At 46.1% G+C, this 18,120-nt stretch overlaps 1 protein-coding gene across 1 annotated transcript in view; it reads left to right on the top strand.

The window, feature by feature from the left end:
* ttbk1a (tau tubulin kinase 1a) overlaps positions 1-18,120 on the top strand; it is a 54,639-nt gene that overhangs the window by 14,819 nt on the left and 21,700 nt on the right. The window contains exons 5-13 of the mRNA XM_040145068.1: positions 528-668; positions 3,393-3,497; positions 10,509-10,574; positions 10,922-11,014; positions 12,590-12,715; positions 12,811-12,965; positions 14,661-14,663; positions 15,873-16,083; positions 17,383-17,555. Coding sequence (XP_040001002.1) covers positions 528-668; positions 3,393-3,497; positions 10,509-10,574; positions 10,922-11,014; positions 12,590-12,715; positions 12,811-12,965; positions 14,661-14,663; positions 15,873-16,083; positions 17,383-17,555 — 1,073 coding nt within the window. The remainder of the gene's footprint in view (positions 1-527; positions 669-3,392; positions 3,498-10,508; positions 10,575-10,921; positions 11,015-12,589; positions 12,716-12,810; positions 12,966-14,660; positions 14,664-15,872; positions 16,084-17,382; positions 17,556-18,120) is intronic.

The raw sequence follows: 18,120 nt of genomic DNA, 5'->3' as shown, positions 1-18,120 counted from the left end.
TAGCAGCTATTTATTGATGATATTCGGTATCAGAATAATTAAAGTTGTTTATCCGGCTTCTATTTATTACACCGATTAAACCAGTGTAACTATTAATATTGTCGGGCACATTATTGCCAAGAATCTGGGCTTTTTTCCAAATGTGCCTCCCTTCATTAACTCTGACCGGCCAGATGAAGTCTGCGGTAATTTAACCCAGCACACATTACTTTCTATTTTATGATTATAAATCAATAAACTTGCTTGATGTAAACGATTAGATCGACTACGTAATTTAATCCAAACCTGAAACAGGTGGATTTGTTAAAGTGCACGTTCAGACAGAAAACGTCTGCAGAGTTTCCACCAAGCTGCTCAGAATAGACACCAGCCCTCTGAGGGCCCCGGTCGGCCCTGATCCGGCTCTGACTGGAACCAAAACCTAAAGTGAATTCATGTGGCAGAGGCTTGTGGATTTAGCTTCAGCTGACAACAGCGTGGATCAGCCAGTGTGGTTTTGGTGATCTCCCGGTCCCGTGTCGTTGCAGGGTCGTAACCTGGCCGACCTGCGGAGGAGTCAGCCCAGGGGGACCTTCACCATGAGCACCACCCTGCGCCTGGGGAAGCAGATCCTGGAGTCCATCGAAGCCATCCACTCGGTGGGCTTCCTGCACCGAGACATCAAACCGGTACGATGAGAGCTAGTCCTCTGAGCTGGGTTTTCTTCCGTGGTTCCACATGTTCCCCGAGTTGAGGGTGACGCTGGGGAAAGGCTGGATTTGAAGGATTCGACTGACGCCTTAATGGCCTGTCACTAGGAAATCTGCGGTCTTATTTCAGTGTTTTCAGAGTTTTCATTTATGCCCAGATGTGTTAAAAACGCATCCTGTCACAGACGGAGAAATCCGAGGGATTTTGCTTGTGAAATGCGACGAAATGCAACCGTGACAAATGCTGTAAAATAATAGAAGTTAACTCACTGTTTTTATTTCTGTCTTTTATCGCTGATATTAATCGCTCTTGTACTTCCTATTTTGAAATTGGTACAAAGTTGAAGTCCAAACATTGCCTTAGATACAAAGGAGAATGTGTACAATCAGACCGCTCTCATCTTTATTAATTAACTTTGAAATCAAAATAGTTTGTCCAGTTGTAAAGACGGTGGGCAGCAGTTTTGTTGATGATTCGATCGAACCGGATGAAATTTTCATTAGTTTTAAAGTTTTATACCTGGACTCTGTGAAAGATTCCCCCCAGTTTTTCCTACATGTTTGTGAGAGGCCTGGAACGCGACGGCTTGATTTTAAATTCGCTTTCACAGTTTTGAACCTGAGTTCTCACCGTGACAAACGAGCCGACAACGGTGAGGACGGAAGAGGACGTTGGGATCGTTAGGGAGCGCGGCGCTGAATAGATTTGCATATTAACGAGCTGAGCTGGAACAAAGTCTGGAGGACAAACGCGGGTGAGCGTGGAGGATGAGGAGGGTCAGGGTGAGGAACAGGGACCCGCGGACCGCCTGCTCCGCCTCGGCCGCACTGTGACGCCGGCTACTGACGCGGCTCAGTTCGGCCTGGTTCGGGTTTTCAGTGCAGACAGTAGAGCAACATAAGCGGAGTTCGGTTTCATCAGATCAAAAGTCAGACTCGATTTACACACAACGACGTGAGCTTCGCAGTCGCTCATACTGTTCTTAGCTCAGCGTCTCAGTGCTCCGTGTCCTTCACAGTGCGGAGAAGATCCGACACCTCAGCAAGCAGAGGTCTGCTCCTTTTATGGTGGAGCTCACACACTTTGTTTCATTCTAATCCCCTTCCTCTCCTTGTTTTTTTCTGGCCAGAGCCCTCAAATCAGCTTAAGTCAGTAAAAACCGAACTGTAGGAGGAAGGGCTCCGGCGTTTTCCTGCCACGCACCGAGGTGATTTCACCCAGCGCCTCGGTTTGGTGTCCCGGAGACTCTCCGTGCTCCCCGGTGGGAGGAGAGGCGCAGCAGGTCACACAGCCGGTCGACCCCGCCGTGTCTCCATGTCTTGTTCGTCCTTCCGCTTTAATCGCGCGGCCATGCAGACAGGAAGGTTTTGTTCCGACAGGCAGAATAAAGACGAAGGAGCGATTCCCGGCAGTTCCTTAATCCACGACAGCTCACGGGTAGCGTTTGCTCGAGGCCTCTCCTCTTCCCGGGGGACTCTTTACAGCCCTCTGAAGGCAGCAGGTATCTGTTCCATCTACACTCTCTAACGGGAGCGAAGCCGCTCACTGTCAAACTACGATTACGCGCGGCAGATCTGCTGCTTTCACCAGACTGTTCAACTTCAGCTTCACCTTATCACCCGAGGAATCTTGAAACGGCGGAGACGAAAGCGAATGACTCAGTGAGCAAAGATGCTGCTGCTGCAAAAAAAAACCCCACAGAGACCTTCACGCTTATGAGCCTATAAAACGTATCGTTTTAATTATTCTGCAGTTCCTGCCAGGGGCGGTTCTGGGATCTTTGGGGGGATCAGCCCCTAATGAGAACATGACATGCAGACAGTGTCTTTTGAAGGAAATGAAAAACGGAATACGCCGTTTGCTGTTTGCTCAGTTCAGTCAGGTAAACACCGGCGTTAGCAACCTAATTATGGCCGGTAGGTCTGTCGTAGTGTGTAGTAGTAACAGTTCAGAGTGAACCAATCGCAGAGTTCCACATTCGACAACAGTACAACATTACACCGCTTAGTGAACGAATGTGGGCTAAACAGAAGCTGCCGTGGCCTGTAACTTTGTGGCCTCGACCGCCTGTCCACTTCCTCACCTGGTTCCTGCCCCCTGACAGGGACGGTAGAGACTTTGTGGATTTTCTGACGGTCCGCTGGCCCAGCGGGATTTGTCCCGGTCTGCCCGACTCTGCTGACGTTACCTACCTCTTCTTCTCCTTCGGTTTCATGATGTGGCAGACTACCAAAGTTAAAGTCGCATGCCGCCACCTACCGCACCGGAGTACGTCACATCATGACTTTATAAAGCAGAGTGGATATTAAACCTGGTTAAATAAGGTCTATATTATTATTATTTTTAGGGGTGCTGAGATGACATTTAGCTGAGCTTGAGCGCCCCTGAAAGAGTCTAAAATCACCAATGGTTTCTACTGCAGGTCTGATGAGTGTCTCCCTACAAAACACTGGGCACCTGGGGCAAAGTCTCACACTCAGATGAAGTTCAGGATAAGTTTTTTTTTACACAAAGTGAAGACGGTGGAGTTTGTGCCCCGTCGCTTACGTAGAAAAGCGTTTCCTAGTGTCCAGTGTGAACTGGAGGAACGATCACAGCCAGCGTTTCAGTGTTCGTACGGGAAAAAGTGTGAAACTGTCCTTTAAGTGTCTTCCTGGTGTAGTGAGCTGCTGCGTTTCTGTGTCGCCCCTCTCTTCCTGCAGTCAAACTTCGCGATGGGCCGCCTTCCCTCCACCTACAGGAAGTGTTACATGCTGGACTTCGGTCTGGCGCGGCAGTACACCAACACCACCGGAGAGGTCCGGCCGGTAAGAAATCCCTCGCTGTCGTTCGGTCTGTGCCACCGAACCGGGCTGAGTTCACCCTTGATCTTGGAAATAGAACTTTGACAAAATAACCTTTACTCAAGGTCCATTTACTGGCTTTTGCCAGAGCTTTCAACAGAGATTATTTAAGATTATTTGTCAGATCAGAACGACAGTTAATGTCCACGTTACAGGAGAAGAAGTGTGTCCAGAATGTGGTCTTCTTTTATTTTTTATTTTTCTGTATGTTGCCTGTATGGAGGAACATTCCTGCCACCAGAATGAATGTGCTGAATGTTGGGAAGAAAAAAAATTCTCACGATGATCTGGTGACAGAGGAAATCAAAATTATTACAAAAACTTCATAATGACGATTTTGCGTCTCATAAATTTGAGTTAGTTACCAGTCTTTTAAGTGGCAATCTCGAGGATTTTCATTTTAAAATGTCTGTTAAGTCAGTATCTGTTGCCGGATGAGGTAACACATCGCTGATTGAGCCTGTGGCCCACTGATGAAACCACTGCACTATTTGTAAATTTGCAGTTTTCCGAACTGGGCGTCTGTGGCGACATTACGTTACTGTTAATGTTAAGTTACTGCTAATGCAGACGGATCATTTTCCACTGCTGCGGCTTCACATTAAAAGCATTTAATATGCAAAACACAAGTTTACTTATATTATGATTTTATTATTTGTGTGCAAGCTGAGCGTTTACCGCTACCATTCATCAAAAATGCGTCTAAAAAACAACACAACGGTTATTTTGGGCGTTTCTGGACAGCGGTAAAATTAAATTAAATGTAATCTAATCTAATATTTTAAGGCCATTAGACCTATGTTAACATTTAAATTTTTTAGATTATGATTATCATCCTTTCTTTTTGCACCATTTCTTTTAATCGTTTTTATTTGTTTTTTGAATTGTTTTGTATTTTTTGGCAGGAATGGTCTTCCATACGCAGCACATACGTTTCTCTCTATTTTCCTCTCACGTGTTTTGTGGTTCAGTTTCATTAAGCTTCTTTAAAAGAACAACAGTCTGAATAGTAACAAGCTAAAATAAATCATACCGGCAGACTGACAGGGTGTGTTTGCTGCATTGCAGCAGATTAGTTCAGTAGATCACTTACAGTGTGTCTGTACTGTTCCTCCTGTCTGTTAAAGGCCTGATGTCAAAGTGATCAGTAATAAATCGTAGTGATTGATCAGATACTTTTATGTAACTTGACAGATCACAAAGCAGAAGTTCAAAAGATCCCGATGCTGCATTCTGCTTTTTTCTAGTTCTAGTTTCTAGAAAGGATTGAATGGAAAAGGCTTTTATTGTGAAAGGTCTGAAATAGTTCCTGGTTTTGTTATTGGTCGTCAGTCAGTGACCAGGTCTGCTGGTCTCTGTAGTCTCACCCTGCTGCTCGCCTCTCTCTCTTCATTTCTGTCTCTCCTCTCCTCCAGCTCCACCTCTCTCCCCCTCCCCCTCTCCTCCTCCCCCTCCACCTCTCTCCACCTCCACCTCTCTCCTCCTCCACCCCCCTCCTCTCCTCTCCTCTTCTCCTCCACCTCCTTCTCCCCCTCCAACCCCCCTCCTCTCCTCTCCTCTCCTCTCCTCTCCTCTTCCACCTCACTCCTCCTCCCCCTCTCCCCCTCCACCTCCTCCTCCCCCTCCACCCCTCTTCTCTCCTCCTCCACCTCCTCCTCCCCCTCCACCTCTCTCCCCCTCCACTCCTCTCCTCCTCCCCCTCCAACTCCTCCTCCCCCTCCACCTCTCTCCTCCTCCACCTCTCTCCTCCTCCCCCTCTCCTGCTCCACCTCTCTCCTCCTCCCGCTCCACCTCTCTCCTCCTCTCCTCTCCTCCTCCCCTCCACCTCCTCCTCCCCCTCTCCTCTCCTCCACCTCTCTCCCCCTCCCCTCCACCTCCTCCTCCCTCTCCACCTCCTCCTCCCCTCCACCTCTCTCCCCCTCCCCTCCACCTCTCTCCTCCTCCCCCTCTCCCCTCCACCTCCCCCTCCCGCTCCACCTCTCTCCTCCTCTGCTTCTCCTGCAGTGTTGCGTTGCTTCTGTTGCAGCAGTGAGATGAATATTTGATGCTCTGACGTGCGTCAGTGGGCGAGAGACCACAGACTCCCAGCCTCTTCTCTCTCTCTCTCACGTCGCTCTCCTCCACCCGTCCTCCGTTGATTCCCACTGTCTCTCTCTCATTCTCTCTCTCTGTCTCCACAGCTGAGTCAGCTTCTCTCTCTCTCTCCTGCCCCTCCCCCACTCTTCATCCTGCTGCCTCTCTCCTTCCTCTCCTTCCTCTCCTTCCTCTCTTATCCCTCCATCCTCCTCTCCTTCCTCTCCTTCCTCTCTTATCCCTCCATCCTCCTCTCCTTCCTCTCTCTCTGTCTCTCTCACACACAGAGTGACATCAGCTCCGATCAAACAGGAGCTCCTCCCAGCTTCAGCAGGAACATCTGCTCACATCTGTCCGTAGAGCCGCGTAACGGGGCCCATCTCAGTCTTTTCTCTCAACGGTTTCCTCAGCGTTGCTTAAGGGTTTCCGTCCAACTGTAGCACAAATTTCAAGCGAATTTGAAAAGAAATGCAGGTTACTGCAGGTTTCGATGCGAACGTTGAGAGCTGCTCCACGGAGGTAAACAGCCGGTGGAGCTGGTTCTGCAGTCGCACGCTGTCAAACCACTGCAGAAGAAGAGGGCGCCACAAAATGAGGAAATTAAAGGAGCAGTCAAAATTTGTTCCATGTGTCGGCGTGAGGAAGGCTCCAGTCTCCTCATCGCTCCACACAGATCTGATGGTTTCGTCACACGATTCATGCGCCTCGTCATTTATTCACCACTGCACTTGATTGCATTTTGTTTTCATCGACGCACCGACTTTTCCACCTCAGCCAAGCGTAAAAACCTTTATTTTCATCCATATTTTTAGATCACGTCAAAATGAAAGCAACTCTGACGTTTATTGAGTCATGGGACCAAAGGTGTTAAATTTGCAGAACGACGTCGCTGTGTGTTTTGGTGTGAAACAGCAGCTTCGGTCCAGCTGCTCCAGGATCAGCTCTCCCTACCTCTCTGCTGTCGGCGTGTAGCTGCTCCGAACGACTCTGCTGATGAATAAATCATCCGGATGGAATAAATAACTCTGCTCCTTCCGATGCTCGAACTCTCGCGTCGATTGGGAGGCGCGACCGTTCAGTGCGCACTCCTGTTTCCCCTCCCTGACGGAATACGAGCGAAATGTTCTCCAGGTGAGGTTTAGGGCCGTGGAGAAAAATAACAGCTCTGAGATTAATGTCAGATTTATGAGGCAAAATCATTTAAATATTTATAGAATCTAAGCGTCTTCATTCCGGAGAATCCGTTTAACAAGATCTTTTTCCTTTAATAACTTTCAGAAGTGAATCCTCTGACGTCGTCTCAGGTGCTGGATATAATGTGTTGAAACATTTTCAAAACATAACAGTTTGGGAGTTTCCCCACCGAATTGCGTGGCGTCAGAAAAGACTGTCCCAGCTTGGATTGATGCGGCGCCTTTTCACCGGTGTCAGTCACCTGAGTTCCAGTTTGCATGATGTTCAGTCTGTATTGATCACCAGTCATCAGTTCTTTTCTCAATGATTTCTGTTCTGTGATGTTTCTGTTGCTTTATTTTATCTGTTGACTGTGTTTTATTTTCACCTTTTTACGTTCCAGTGTTGTTTTTGTTCTTCTTACAGTTCCTTTGGACTTATGATTTTGACGTGCATGCCTCCTGTTTCTCCATCATCTCCGTGGTTACCCAGGGATGTGAGTGGTCTCTATAGCGACAGACGGGTCACACCCGCATCACCGGCCGACCACCACAGTGAAAAACCTGAAAAATATCGCAACGCGTTGGTCGGCACCAGAGATGGATGCGCTGACTACTCCAGTGTTCCGTTGGTAGATGATCCAAAGTCACCGGTGTCTTTGTATAGCGTCGTTAAATAAAGTAACGCATTGGCCCACCGTGATTATTAGAGGCCCCCGCCCCCGTCCTGTGGGGAAAGTTTCCCCGAGACCTCATTAAACCAGGGAGAGGAGCGTCCTCATCACCGAAGCCTCTTCTCTCCTAGGAGTGAAACGTGAGACACCGGAACACGTAGAACCCACGTCAGCGTTTCTCTCCGCCACAGACTCAAACTCTCTCCTGTCAGACTTGCTGAGGGAGAGAATCATTTCCTTTTGACAGCGTTTTTCAGTCTTTCCGAGCTCAGCGCCTGTGACGGCCGTGATTCCCGGTTGTGTGACAGATTTCCTCCCCGCTTCATTTCGACGTCGGGAGGCGATATGAAGTCGTTTATTTCCCCCGTGGCAGCAAAACACTCAGCCGGAGCTGTGTCGGGTGCCGTCGCAGAGGATGTGTCCCCAGAGTGAGACCCTCAGGCAGCTGTCAGCGGCGTGCGTCGGCTGCTGCGAGGGGGGAGGTTCTTGCTCTGTGGAGAACACTTCACGACTTCGGCTCCGGGACACTTGAGTATTTCATTTGTCCCTGAGAGAAAATTGGAGAAAATTGGTGAATTCCAAATACTCTCTGAAATCACTCGTACGTGCCACTTAAGGACAAATCTGGTTGTACGAGCCGTTCCGGGGTTGTCGTGCGTTTGAGCGCTGAGCCTGAAATGGAGCAATTAAACTCCTTTACACCGATGCGGGCTCAGCCCTCGGGAACGTGCTAGCGATATTTATACCATTACTACCAAGGCGCTTTTCACATCTGTCTTTAAAAATAATCCTCATCATCATAATAACAGGCTAAACCGATCTCACGTTGAGGTGAATGCAGATTGGGCCCCAGCAGAAAACTGTCTGCTCCCCATTTCCACCGAATAACGTTTTTTTTCACCTCATATTTGAATTTCACGCTGCTCAAATGACAGAAACACAATCCCTCTGTCATGAAAGGAAATGAAAAAGCAGACTGTGGACGGCTCTGATAATATTTCCATGACTGAAACACAGTGAGCTCACACAGACTCATCCAAGTTTCCGTACGACGTATCAACATGTCCTCTTTTAATCCGTGACGTGCCTCCCAGTTGCCACGGTTACCCAAACATGTCATCACATCCCGTTCAGCAGACCGGGATGAATAATGTCGCCATGGAAACGCGTTAATTGACCCCTGTGTGCCTCCGCGCGTCCCGTCCCTCTCCGGTGTGGATTCCGGCTGTGCAGATGCAGTGTGACCCCCCTGCTGACGTTTCTGTTTGTGTCATCATGTGGTTTGTTTTGGTGGCTCTGGTTCGAAAAAGGATGAAGTATCCGTCTTTTCTGTGACCGGAGCTGCCGCGGTTCCATTCTGTGCCACCAGGTCGAATAAAACCTTTGGAGTTTGGGGTTGTAGAGGCCGCAAGTGCAACTATTTTTATCTTCTCTCTTGACCAGAGAATAATTTGCGTCGTAATAACCGACGTAGGCAGCACATGCTCCGTCCTCTATTCTCGTGACCTTTTCGTGAGCAGCACAGCGCCGGTCGGAGCCGGTCGGACGGGGTCTCCGCTCCGTTTCGATCCGGCAGACAGAACGGCACATGCCACCGCGACCAGCAAACACGATACCACGCGCACCAACAATGCACACACGTAGGACGCGGCCTGTAGCGGCTGAATCCAACTATAGAAGGTGCTCCAGTGTCGCTGTCGGGTGGGATCCAGAACTCTTGATCTGGAAAGGAAACCACAGGGCTCCATCGCTCCAACACAACGTTGCCGTCGTCAGGCTAAATTCGTGCAGACGCACAAACCGCACCGTGCATATAAAGGCAGAGGAGAACCCGCCAGTCGGAGGACGCCAGCGGCACCACCTCGTATGCATACAAATGATGCTGAGCTCTTACGGTAGGTTGTGGATATAGAAAATCTGTCGACATTATATAATACAAACCTTATGGACACTACAAAAGAGGATTTCTTCATAAATCAGTCCCAAATGTAGCAAATAGTCTTAAAAAGAAGATGAAGGCACTAAAGGCCATTTAAAAAGATCTAGTGATCAGAATATTCCCAACTCAGTCATTTAGAAATCAATCGTAAGAGCTCAGTGTCACATTAGCTTTTTGTATTCGAGGAGCACATTGACCTTCATCCGTATGCAGGCCTGGTTGCTGGCGTCCTCTGATTGGCAGGTTCCCCGCCGGTGAAAGCCTTTAGCCTTTAAATGTCTGGTGCCGTCTGCGTGATGCCTTTCATAAGTTTCTTTCTGTAATTTTCTTTTTTTTTTTCTTCGGCTGTATTCAGGTCTCTCTCTCAAAAGAGGTCCCGACCTCAACGAGACTACCTGATTAAGCAGAGGCCGTACTTGGCTGCGAGGGCGAGGGCCGCAACCTGCTGATGTGGAGTGTGGTGACCATATGAGGCGGCGGGTGTAATGTTGTATCGGCCGATTATCGGCGGCAGGTGGTGGAGATGCTGCGGTAAACTTTAAGCCTCACTGTTGGCAAAGACACCGGGAGCCTTTTCTATTTGGATTCAGCCACAACAGGCTACGAGTATTTAATGATGCTGTTTTTTACATGAGTCATCTTGTTTGTATGCTGCACAGAGCCATCGATTCAAGGGGGTATCGGCAGCATGTGCTGTTTTGTGTGCCAAACTGAAGTGGAGGGGGAAACCACGCCCGACTGCTAGTGCTGCAACCGTTTACAGGATCAACGGATGAAAATTCTGATAAGACAAACATCGGTAGCAGCGAACATGAGGCGAGCGCAGCCAGGACAAGAGAACAAAAGATTCGGTTATCGCAAGAAAACATTTAGTACTTGCATCCGTGGCCTTAACAGCTGTCTCTAGTTTTTCTTTTGGTTTGCTGCCCAGATTTGCAAGATTTTTTTGGCAAACAGTGTGTAAATGATACCAGGTTTCATTGTTTTGGATGAGTCTTTGATTCGTTGGAGCAGCAGCATGTAATTCAGAAATTTAAGATTGAGCAGTGAGTTGAGGATTGATGAGGAAGCTTGCTGACGTAACCGCTCACTAACTTTGCTCTCGTCTTGTGCTCAGCCGAGGACTGTGGCGGGTTTCAGAGGGACGGTCCGCTACGCCTCAGTCAACGCTCATAAAAACAAGGTCAGCGCCCTTTGTTTTCTGTAATTGACCGGAAAAACGAAATATGTGACAAAACCCTGTTTGTGCCGAGAGAGAATGGAAATGTTCTACTAACTGTTCTACTAAAGACTTTAAAAAAAAAAATCACCATTTTTTGGTTTCACAAATGTACTAATATAATAAAGGTTCAACGAATCTTGAAATGGGTTTTAACGACATTAAGGCTCTAACTACGAAGACTAAAGTCTAACACACCTCCACAATAATCAGTGGATCAGAAAAGGGTCAGTAAGTTTCCCTTTACCTGCCCAATCGGACGCTAACGTCCGTGACATCCTAACGACGTGTTTTTTGTTGTGTTCCCCCAGGAAATGGGTCGCCACGACGACCTGTGGTCATTGTTTTACATGTTGGTGGAGTTCGCTGTCGGACAGTTGCCATGGCGAAAGATCAAAGATAAGGTCGGACGGTTTCGCCTGAGCATGAACCAGTAACAGTAGCTACCTGCATGTACATGTAGAATCACTGCCGCCGTGACTAACAATGGCCACGACAACGGGATAGTAACAACGATGTGGTGCATTTTCAGCCTGTGAACACCAGGACTGGGTTTCGGCTGTCTACAAATCCATCACTAACTTTGACTCTAAAGTCCTTCCTAAGTTTTTAGGAATCGTGTTGCACCATTTAAAAAAAATGCCTCTTGCTTTAGTAATGTGTGAATCGGTTGCTTAAGAACACCTGTGACCCAATCAGCAGCAGTCACCTATTTAAACAGGAGCCACTGAACCAGTACAAGTTCGCATAACTCCCAGAAATGACATTTTAGAGGCACAAAAGCTTCATCTTTTGTAAAGGCACAGTAGGTATCTGTTTTATTTACGTCTGCACAGGCGGAGAAATGTGGTCCAGAGTTAGTAGTATTCATACAGGCTGGCCCAGGCAGCCCCGGACCTAGGCCTGGCCCCAGACCTCAAGATTTACAAGTCTCAGGTCAGATGTGTCCAGTGCTCCAGTACAACTTTCAGGCCTCACTGTGAAAGGATGCGATATTAGCACGCTAACGTTAATGTTTTCAGCTAGCTACACAACAGTTACACCTGGCAGTTAGTGGGTGTAAATATTTAGTAAGTGAACAGTAAGTTTGAGTTCACAAACTGCTGTTGCAACCAGTTCCTGTTGAATAATCATCATTCTATACTATTATATTTTAGGAAAGATTTTATGCCGCACTAATTAATATTGTATATGAGCAAATGGATCAAATGACTTTGTACAGAAAGGGTCCATTTGTAGTTGTGAAGCCACAGAGATTTATCACCAACTCTGCAGGACTGCAGGGTTTTTTTTAGCTTCTTTTAGCTCTAGTTTTTATTCTCTAGTTTAGATTGTGGCTCGTTTACTCTGGTTCAGTCTCAGTGTTTCCAGCAGCAGCAGCAGTTGTTCTCTGATAAAGCCTCCGTCCACTACCTGCTCAGCAGCAAACAGCAGACAGACCCAGCCAGAGACCAGCTGGTGGACATAGTGGAGCATTTAGCAGCTAAAGAGCCAGATGTTTCCCTCAGGAGCTGGTGGAGACCAAAGCCAGAGCTAAAAGGGGATCCATGAGGTGATTCATGAGGTGCACAGACACGATGATGACCATCTTGTTCTGTGACTGCTGGATGTGGAAGAGGACAGCTGGTTACTAGACACAACTACTTTATAAGATAATATTCTGACAAATGTTTGTTTTACAGCTTGTTGCATGGCCCCCAGGTTGTTAGAAAAATCAATCAATGCAGGTTTCACTGCTTTCACACTAATTTATTTCACAATAAATTGGATGCTAAAAGGCAGTTTCACGGCCCCACCCACTCCTAAGGCTGTTAAATTAGTAACAGAATGAGCCAAGTTGATTGTTATTTTGGTTTGACTGTCGTGTTTCCCTGATGAGCTTCACCTGTTTAATATTTCAGAGGTGTGAAAGCAAGACTGCACGTAAATCCTCATGAATTCAATGCAGCTGAAAGTGATTTTTCGTGTTTTTTTTCCAGGAACAAGTTGGTCAGATCAAGGAGCGTTATGACCATCGGATGCTGCTCAAACACATGCCTTCAGAGTTTAGTATCTTCCTGGACCACGTCCTGGCCCTGGACTACTACACCAAACCGGACTACCAGGTACACGCTGTAAAGTAAACTCTGTGGTATCTGCTTCAGTGTTACTACCTGGACGCTACTTCAGATCAATGAGTCCGTCTTGTTATTTTGTCCAGCTGCTGATGTCGGTGTTTGAGAACAGCATGAAGGAGCGGATCATCACCGAGAACGAGCCTTTCGACTGGGAGAAGGGAGGAAGTGATGTCACGCTGTCGACCAGTGCCTCCACCCAGCCGCAGCACAACACCCGACCCACCGCCGCCATGGTGGGGTAAGAACCAAACCATCAGCAGTATGAGAGGCGCTTTAGGCCTCCCAAACCAGAACTGAGCCGGAGACAGAATTCAGGCGTGACCCCTTCTGACTCAAAGAGCTTCGGTGTTGAAGCCTAGCTCACACGTTTAAGGATAATTCTGGTTTATTACGACATATATCTGGTATTATTGTATTATTATTCAGCCCATCATCCCTGTAGAGAAGTGTGACGAACGTCAGACTCTGATGTCACTGTGTTCCCAGATCTCAGATGGTAGTTTGGTGACCATAGTGTTATTATTACTGATAGAAATGATGGACATAACTTACCAAAATAAGACCCTGAGCTCTCAAGATAAGAAAAGTATTCATAAGTTGGATTTATCCTGCAACCACCCTGTCATTCTCTGACATGACAACAGCTATCATTGAGCACAATGAGCTCATTTCCTCTGTATTTTGGGGGATGTGGAGGGTTTTGCAATCTGTTATCATGAGGAAATACCAGGAATATCAGGATAATGGTCAGTGACTACAGCAACTTCTATTCTGAAATGTAGGCCATGCTGCTTTGCCCTATCCTGTGGTGTAAATATCCTGATATAACCATGTTTGTTTTCATGGTTTCTTTTTTTTTTTTAAGAATATAGTCACAGGTGCCATATTTGATTAGTAAAAGTACAATGTATTATCACATAAAAGACATTTCGTAAGTTTAAAGGAAAAGTTCAAAGTTCATTTTGGGAAGCAGTCTTTCTTAGTTTTTCTCTGAGGGTGAGATTGGAAGATTTATATGAATCTCACGTCTGTGTGTGAAGTACAGAGCTGGAGTCAGGACGTAGTTACCTTAGCTTAGCACAAAGACTGGAAGCAGGGGGAAACAGCTAGCCTGACTCTTCAAAGTTCAAAAATGTACACGTCTAAAGCTCACTCATTTAACATGTTGTATCTCATTTTTTTAATCTGCACAGAAATGTAAAAAACGACAAGTTGTGGTTTCAGGACGTGATATGTGCTGGAAAAGTTTCTCCGCAAAACAGTGGAAGCAGTGACTTCCTGACTGCAAATCATTCTGGCACCTACACGCCCTAAAGACACAAACTGTAATTTTTCCATGTATGTTGCTGTTCGATTAAACAAATGAGATGTAACGAATTAATCAGTGAGCTATAGTCGTGTTGGCAGGTGTATTTTTAACTATAGACAGAGCAAGGCTAGCTGTTTCCCTCTCGTACGCAGATCAACAGCTAGTTTAACTCTGCGTAAAAGTTCATAATTGGTTCTACCATTTGCATTTGTAAATGTTAATAACCAGTTTCTGAATGAATTTTGGTCCAGATGTCCTGCAGCCGTTTTCCAGGAGACAAGTGGAGAGGTCTCCCCCGTGAATCAAAGAGCTAAAGAGACAAAAGTGTTGTGCTGGGGGAGAATTTTCCACAGTCAGGGAACCCAAAGGGTTTTATTAATGGATTATAGGTGTCCTATAAAGCACCAGTAAATGATTTATACACCATTAATAAAGCCATTAATTATACATAATGAATCATTTATAACTGATGCCTTATCCGAACTCAGTTCTTTATGCGAAGCTAGGTTTTTTTATGCTAAGCTAGGCTAACCACATCCTTACTCCAGCGCCGTCCTCCATAATTCCTAAAATGTAAAACTATTCTTTTAAAAAGCAGGTTTGAAAATGAACAAATGCTGTAAGGATGTGAGGACATTATTGGATTGGCCGACACGAAGTGTTTTGCCGGGTGCATTTTTAACCGCAGCCGCCTGCGGTGACGCCAACACTGCGCCAACACAGCTGTCTCGTTGAAATAAACGAGGAAGGCGGCATATTTTTATAACCTATCAATCTGAGCAAAACAAACACTTGAACGTCAGGATTCAAAATGACTCAGAAACCGAAATGATTGCGGCCACGTTTCCCTGGTGTGTGTGTGTGGTTTTAGCACATCTTGATGTTAGAGAGGATTACATTGAGTGCACAGAAGCATCTTCCAAATGAGATTCAGCTCTGACATTTACTAATCTCCCTCTGTGTTATTATTCACTAGTACAGCCTGACTCATATCCCCTCGAGGCTGGAGTGGACCGCAGCTGCAGTATAAACTCAACATTTCCTCGATGTAGAGGAGAGTGATGGTTAAAAAACTAAACTGAAATCACACAGCAGGCAGCTGCTTTTTCATTTTCTCTGTATCTTCGGGCTCCAGCCGGTGGACAGCTTTCGTTCCAGAGAACCCAATAGCTGATCAATAAATCATCTGTCCCGAACAAAAACCTCATCAACTCCCTGCAGATTAAATGATGTTCATTTTGTGTGAATGAGTCTTGAGTCTGAATTAGTGCCTCTTTCAAGAGCTTAATTCACATTCAGTACATTTAAACGACCATACTGATTGTTTTCTACATTTATCCCATAACGATCCCATCAATTATTACATTGATTTCCCTTCTTAAAGGCAACCGTTGGTTTCAGCTGATTTAATCAACCTGCAGGGACGTCAGAGTCTATCACTATTCACAAATAGACCTTAACATTGTCATGGTCCAAGTGACATTAAAGGTTGTGGTAACAAAAAATAAAGTTGACTTAATCTTGACTAAACTACTTTCAATTTTCATCTTTAACTTTATTGTCCTCGAATGGACATTTGTCTTGCAGCAGCCAGGGAAATCACAGACTTGACCATAAAAACATGATAAATACATTAACTACAACCAAAGGCTGCTGGGTTGGTAGAATATCAATTTAAAAAATGATTGATTATATGATTTGGTAAATTATGTAGACTGTACACAGTTTGTTGAAACAGGCGAAACCACCAGAGTAGATAGAAAATATATTACGTCACATAATTAGTTTATAAACAGCTTCTGAAATGACGGCATCTGTCATGTTTTCTCTCTGCAGAGCCATCGTGACGCCGGTTCCTGGAGATCTTCAGCGGGAGAACACCGACGACGTTCTGCAGGACGAACATCTCAGTGATCAGGAGAACGCTCCGCCGGCCCCACCCGCTCGACCCCCCGGCGAGACGGGTGTGCAGCATGCTGGAGAGCCGGGAGAGGCCTGGGAGGACACGGACTTCAACCGCAACAGACTCAGGATCAGCCTGAGCAAGGTTTGAACTGAACAGCGATACAAAACAGCGAACTTTGATTTATGAGTGGTTGTAAAGCTGCTAGCCAAAGGGTTCATGTTTAATTTTTATCTATAATTCATGTTTGTACTGGTATAATAAGGGAATGCTATAGTAATAGTCACTTAACACCACAAGTTTAGTCATGAATTCTCATCTTCCAGGACCACCGGGCATACTCAAACATTCACACGCAGCCATTTTGAACACATTGGATCCCAGTTTTGTGGCACCAATAACAAGCGCGAGCAGTGTTCCGATAGTTTTCTATCATTTTCCTGGCCTTGAAATTTGCTCTTCCTGTCTGTGAGGCATTTTGGTGCCAAGCACACAGACACATGGTGCACAGGTGGGAGGTTCATTCGAACGAGGCAGCGCTGAGCGAGCTGTAGCTGTTTCGGCGGAAAGTGTGTCCTGGACTTTGTGCTGAGAACAGACGTCTCAGGTCGTGTCTGTTTCTGGTCCAGTGTCACTTCGCTGCCAGCCCGGTGATTGTATCAACGGGAGCAAATAAAATACAAATGCCCAACAATGACGGAGTAATGCTTAAAATGTAACAAAACCATTTTAATTAAACACTCCCCAGCCACTAGATGCGTTTACTGCATCAAGAAGTCCTGTTTAATGTGGTTAAAGCTGGAACGTCTGTAAATCAGTCTGCATTTATCTACAAAATGGCATAAGTGTCTAATTCTTACAGTATCCATTGTCCACAGCTGCTTTATACTGTATGTGAAAAGCTTCTCCTCCACTTCATGAAATCCCTGCAGCCATCTGAAGGTGGGAGGATATAAACAGACGTGCTGATAAATGAAATTTGCAGCCTGCTATCTGGGAAGTGCCGCGCCAGAGTGCAGCGGCATTACGCACGACCATCCATGGTGTTTACCTTTATTAAATCCTGTGTAAATGACACCAAATTCCCACAAAATAACCACACAGACTCCCACACAGTCTGTTTCCCCAAGACGTACCGCTTCCCACTTGTCGCTGCACTTACGCAATTAAAATAGAGTCCATTGTGAGTACACGTTGTACCAAGATGCATTATACAAACATTTAGCGTTTCACAGATTCCCCCACATTCCCAGCTGTTTTATCCAAGTTGAAATACATTTTTGCGCAAATATGACCACTGAGGTGTTAAAGCCAATGTTTGCTAGTCACAAACAGCCAGTTGATGAAACAGTACAGACATTTGCGACTTATTGTATTTCTACCCAGAGTGTTTGAATGTCGGCTGTGTCGGACCATAAAACATCACCGCCTCTCTTTCCTCAGGGGGCTCAGGAGGAGGAGCCAGGTCGGGTGGTGTGTCCGGTGTCGCCGATTCGAGGCGGAGCCCCGGAGTCGCCAACAGGTCAGGGAAGGTCTCTGAGGTACCGCCGGGTCAACAGCCCCGAATCTGACCGCCTGTCTGCTGCTGAGGGCCGGGTTGACGCCTACGGACAGAGGTGACATTAAACTATAGAAAACACTGCAGGAGGCTTAAGAGCAGGAGACAGCATTTTGGTTTTTTTTCAATGAAATTTTAATTCTAAAAACACAAGTTCAAATGTGAAAAAGAAAAAATTTTTTTCTAGAATATGATTTGATGGCATGAAACTGAAATAAACAGCAACAGCGCTTTTATTTAAGGTTCTGGATGATATAAGTTGTATAGATGGTTGATAAACAGAGCTGAAAATTGGAGACTTGGACTTGAGTAGGACTTAAGACACAAAAATGGAGACTTGGGAATTTACCTAAACTTGACAGCTGTGAAGCTTTAAAGCAAAAACATTCAAGTCCAAAGTTTGAGCTGTAAAATCCTGGTACAATTAAAATCAGGTAAGGAAGCATCAGGAAGGCCTTCTATACTGCTCTCTCACTGAAGTGACTAGCTCTCCCTGATGTAAAAACACTAAAAACAATTTTCAAAAAGTTTCATTTTAATTCACAGCATTCACACACCTGGAAGACTTGTTTTTTGACAAGACTTGTGACTTAACTGGGCCATGATCCAAGAACCTGAGACTT

This window comes from Xiphias gladius, chromosome 15 (assembly GCF_016859285.1).
Source record: "Xiphias gladius isolate SHS-SW01 ecotype Sanya breed wild chromosome 15, ASM1685928v1, whole genome shotgun sequence".
Classification (NCBI taxonomy): domain Eukaryota; kingdom Metazoa; phylum Chordata; class Actinopteri; order Istiophoriformes; family Xiphiidae; genus Xiphias; species Xiphias gladius.
This window is presented reverse-complemented; position numbering and strand designations above follow the sequence as displayed.